Here is a 5,424-nt window from a genome sequence, read left to right as displayed (position 1 = left end):
ATTAATTTCATCAAAACCATTCGTTTGGGTTTTGTGTTTAACAATGAACATAAGAATCAGAGAAAATTCTCTTTCAAAATTCTTCTTCATAAGAACTTATAAAAACGCACAGCACACAAAATATCCTGTCTTGCTGTTTAAGATGGGCCTTCCTATAGGTTAAATGATGTACACTCTCAGAAAAAGGGTACAAAGCTGTCACTGGGGCGGTATTTTAAGTTACCTTATTACCCCTAAATAGTACATATTCACACCTTTTAGCTTTTGTATCTTAGGGTAGTGCCCCAGTTACAGCTTTTTTTTTCTGAGAGTGTATGTACCAGTTTTTGAACATCTTGCAATACTATTCTTACAATTCCTTATCCTGTATCTTCTTAGAGAAATGCAATCATGATGATTCCCTCGACCGAGCCATGCTCACACATGTAATAACCTGAAATTGTTTCCATTGATTTTCCTGTCTGGTGTCAGTGTCTATCACAGTTGCTTAGACACAGCCACATTTCCGTGCCGAGTGCCTCTTCATGGTGTGGTATATGAGGTTGTCATCCAGAAAGGACAGGTCGTCGTCGTATTCGACAGGTCGGCAGCAGACGGTGGGAGGAGAGCTGCGCAGAATGTTTTTGCCGTTGCTGGCGAGGCCGGTGAGGATTTTGTCATAGTTTGTGAGGGAGTTCATACACGCGCCGCTGCAGTAACTGAATATCAGCTCCTCCTGACTCCGGTAGCCCAGACCCAGATCAGACACTTTCAGCTGGACTTGTCTCAGTGCACACGCTCTTCCTTTGCCCTTCTCTCTCTCGTCACGACTCGGTCTCTTTCTGTCCATCTTGTTACGAAGGAAACCTCTCCGTTTTGAAGATCTCTTGGGTCTGTGGGTGAAGGCTGAGTGTGGTGTGGGAAAGCTGTCTGGATGACAGAGGCAAGAGATGTTCCTGCATTTGCATTACAGATACAATCTGATTTTAAACAATATGCTAAAATGAGCTACAAAAGCCTCTGAATCTACTAAGGTAGTTTTATGTGGAAAGGTCATACTCTTTACATATATGCATGCTTTAAAAGGGTCATATCATGGAAAAAAATGAGATCTAATGAAAACATTTTTTCTCGCCATTTCTGAAGTGAAAACTTCCTCTCCAGAATAAAAAAATATTTATTGAAAGTAAAAAAAGAACAGAAAATATAAATATAAGATGAAAAACTTAAACTGAATTAAAATAAGTTGAAGATGAAGGACTAAAACTACAACTGAAATAAAAATAAAGGTAAATAGAAAAATGAAAATGCTAATAAAAATGACAAAAGTGCACAAAATTACTAAAATTTAAACTAAAAATGAAAGCTAAATAGAAATATTGAAAAAAAATGCTAAAATTCACCAAAGAAATATAAAAAACTAATAAATTGACAAAAGCACATAACAAAGTTACTAAAATTTAAATAAAAAATAAATAATAGCTAAATAGAGAAATAAAAAACTAATAAAAATGACAAAAGCACATAACAAAGTTACTAAAACTGAAAAAAAAAATTAATTATAGCTAAATAGAGAAATAAAAAACTAATAAAAATGACAAAAGCACATAACAAAGTTACTAAAACTGAAAAAAAAAATTAATTATAGCTAAATAGAGAAATAAAAAACTAATAAAAATGACAAAAGCACATAACAAAGTTACTAAAACTGAAATAAATAATTAATTATAGCTAAATAAAGAAATAAAAAACTAATAAAAATGACAAAAGCACAAAAATTACTAAAACTAAAACAAAAAATTAAAGCTAAATAGAAATATTGAAAAAAAAAAAATGCTAAAATTCACCAAAGCATGTAACAAAGTTACTAAAACTGAAATAAAAAATAAATAATAGCTAAATAGAGAAATAAAAAACTAATAAAAATGACAAAAGCACATAACAAAGTTACTAAAACTGAAATAAAAAATAAATAATAGCTAAATAGAGAAATAAAAAACTAATAAAAATGACAAAAGCACATAACAAAGTTACTAAAACTGAAATAAAAAATAAATTATAGCTAAATAGAGAAAAAAAAAAACTAATAAAAATGACAAAGCACTAAAAAATACTAAAACAAAAAATTTAAGCTAAATAGAAATATTGAAAAAAATAATAAAATTGACCAAAGCATGTAACAAACTTACTACAAGTGAAATAAAAAATAAGTTATAGCAAAATAGAGAAATAAAATCTCTAAAATTACTAAAACTGAAATAAAAATAAATAAAAGTTTACAAATTACTTAAAAATAAAAATAGCTAAATAGAAAAATAAAAACTGAAAAATAATAAAAATGGAAAACAAAATTACTAAAATTCAAATAAAAATACAGCTCTCTCTCCCAAGGGGGCCAACACTTTTTCACACCACTGTGTATATATATATATATATATATATAAACAAATAATTGACAAAAAGCACATAACAAAATTATGAAAACCGAAACTAAAATTAAGATGAATTACAACTGTAAATAAAAAGTTACATTAGAGAAAGAGCCTGTTTAATTCTAAGAGTCATACAGGGTGGTCGTGTAAAACTAAACCATGCCTGTTTTTGCTGCAGGAAACCTTGGCTAGAGGATCTCAAGGAGAACACAGTCTGCTGATATCACCCTTTCAAGTGCGTTGTACATTGTGTTTTGACAGTATGTAAAGGTGGTAGTGTTTAGACGTGCCTTTATGACAGGACGAGTAGAGTGATCAAAGAGCCATAACATGATATAGTTTGCATTATTCTGACAGCTTTTAGCAACAATACTGCTTTTGTCCACAGATACCAGATATAATACAGGTTCAAATGGAGTTGTAAGCTCAGTTTGTAAGCTGATAGAACTAGAGTAGTGTCTCACCCAGGTACAATGGGTCACCTGAAACTTCTTTACTTAACCATCAAAACAGTATCAGGTGTGTCCCGAAATACGCTTTATCACACCTGTGTGTGTATTCATGTGACTTTTATATATTTAATAGTAAGAATCGAATGGCTTCTCCTGACCTGAGTGACTTCTTGGCTGCAGATGTTTGTATGGTTTTCTTTGTAGGTCCTGTGGTCTTTGAGAGCACTGTCCGGCTGGGTTCGGGACGGAGGACACGCAGCTCAGCGTCAGTGCACACGCCAGCATCACACCCCAGACCTTCATCTTACTCTCTCCTCAGCTCACAGAGCCTGTGCCAAACGCACATCACAAACATTCAGGAGAATTACACGCTTTTCTTTGTCTTTCATTTACAGCCTTTGTAAACTGTATTTATGCCACACAGATTACACAGCTTAGCTTTGTACCTCTTTTAAAAAATTAATTGAAAATGCACACTGAATTAGTTAATATAGAGTTTTGTCTTGCTTTTTCTGTGGGTGTTGGTTTTTTTTTTTAACATCATTTCTCTATCGGGCACTTTATAAATTACATCTTTAATAACAACAACAACAACAACAAATATTTAAGTTTAATATATAAGTATATAAGTTAAATATTTAAGTTAAATATAGCATTATTATTATTATTACTACTGCTACTACTACTACTATATAGACCCAGAACAGTTTAAAAGTACAAAAAAACAAAAAACAAACTAGCCTGAATTAAATTTGTAATAGTAATAATAATGGGATATTGTGAAAAACACTTTATACATTACATTTAATACTAATATTTAATAATAATAATAATACATATTTAGCTTAATATAGCATTATTATTATTATCATTACTATTATTATTAGTGCTGTCAAATGATTAATCGCGATTAATCGCATCCAAAATAAGTTTTAGTTTAAATAATATATGAGTGTGTACTGTGTATATTTATTATGTATATGTAAATACAAACACATGCATGTATATATTTAAGACAAATATGTTGTTTATATATTAAATATATTTATATATAATAATATAAATATATATGTATAAACATGTAAATATTTCCAAAATATATACTGTATGTGTGTGTATTTATATATGCATACTAAATAAACACAGTACACATAAATATATTATGTAAACAAAACTTTTATTTTGGACGCGATTAATCGCGATTAATCGTTTGACAGCACTAATTATTATTATTATTATTATTATATAGCCCAGAACAATTTAAAAGTACATCTAGCCATTTGCTACTATGAAAAAGTCACTTTCTAATTTATGTTTGTCATAATAATAAATGTAATAATAATATTAAACAACTTCATATAGAATTATTAGCCTACTATTTTGTTAAAACAACTTAAAAGTAATTTTTAGTTTCCAAAAAAATCTACTAGCCACTTGCTCCTGTGAAAAAATGCACTTTTTACATTCTGTTAATGACAATAATAATAATAAACCAACTAAATATAGCATTATTATTAGTAGTAGTAGAAATAGAATAGCCTATAGCCCAAATACAATTTAAAAATAAAACTTTTACAAATAACCACAACTTGCCACTCATGCTGACAAAAAACAAATAGTTTGCAATAATGATTATTACTGATTCTGTAATAAACTGATGATCACACTCACCTGAGCTCAGCTCTGTATATCCAGCCATCAGCACTGATGATCACAGAGCTAAAGGTGCTTTCCAAAAACATTTATCAAATAAAAACCGTGCATATTATATTTCCTTTCATCTGACTCTCCTGTTCTTCTGTCAGGGATCCACGCTCACAAACGACATCAGCCTGTTCGTGAAGGCAGTTTCACACGCAGACATATGATCCAAAATGTAGTATTCTTGCAATACATCCACTTCTATGATCAGATTTGTAGTTTATGGTTAGTAATTTCACTGAGTGTTGATTCAGGTCCAGTTCATTCTCGCTTCAGCTCTGAGGTGATGTGAAGTGCGCGTGGCGTGAACTGTTCGCGCGATTAAAACACGTGACCTCATGAACAAAGCAAACCTGGATGTTATTTAAACGTGAAAAAATCGCTAAACATAAAATATGCAGTATCTCTTCGAAGAACTTGTCCATCTCTCAAATAAATTATTTTATTATTAGTATTGAAGTTACCGTTCGTCTTGTCTTTCGTGCTGAAGACGTAAAATACAATAGGGCCTAACGTTAACTGTGTATCATGATGAAGCAACTGTATTAGAATTCCCATTTGCTGTTTTTCATAGTTGTTTGGCAAAAAAAAAATAATAATATTAATAGTAAAATAATAACCTGTTGCTGAATGGATTTCCAGCGCTCATATGAATGACAAACACTCCCTCTACAGGGCTTCGATATTAGTTATTATACTGATCTCGACCTGCTTTGGCAAAATAAATTTAATGAATGTATGTAAAATATTTAGAGTAGTTTTAAAATATTTAACAATTGTAAAAAAAAAAATTTTATATGGAAAACGTTTGAAAATAACTTCTTGAGGTAAAAACGAGGCTATTTTACATATTGATTTAG

At 30.6% G+C, this 5,424-nt stretch overlaps 1 protein-coding gene across 1 annotated transcript; it reads right to left on the bottom strand.

Annotated features, from left to right (window-relative positions):
- Positions 1-487: 487 nt before the first annotated feature.
- LOC107705031 (glial cell line-derived neurotrophic factor-like) lies at positions 488-4,819 on the bottom strand. The gene is made up of 3 exons (XM_016508147.1): positions 4,535-4,819; positions 3,022-3,192; positions 488-909 (listed from the first exon to the last, which is right to left on the bottom strand). Exons 2-3 carry the CDS (start codon positions 3,164-3,166, stop codon positions 488-490), a joined length of 567 nt encoding a protein of 188 aa, XP_016363633.1. The 5' UTR covers positions 3,167-3,192; positions 4,535-4,819.
- Between the last annotated feature and the right edge of the window lie 605 nt (positions 4,820-5,424).

Source organism: Sinocyclocheilus anshuiensis, unplaced genomic scaffold (assembly GCF_001515605.1).
Source record: "Sinocyclocheilus anshuiensis isolate Anshui unplaced genomic scaffold, SAMN03320099.WGS_v1.1 scaffold117, whole genome shotgun sequence".
Classification (NCBI taxonomy): Eukaryota; Metazoa; Chordata; class Actinopteri; order Cypriniformes; family Cyprinidae; genus Sinocyclocheilus; species Sinocyclocheilus anshuiensis.
This window is presented reverse-complemented; position numbering and strand designations above follow the sequence as displayed.

Excerpts from the sequence above, each read along its gene's own strand:
- LOC107705031 (XM_016508147.1), bottom strand. The coding sequence starts at position 3,166 with ATGAAGGTCTGGGGTGTGATGCTGGCGTGTGCACTGACGCTGAGCTGC. Across the intron at positions 910-3,021 it reads GCAGCCAAGAAGTCACTCAG|ACAGCTTTCCCACACCACAC; the intron begins GTCAGGAGAAGC and ends TCTGTCATCCAG.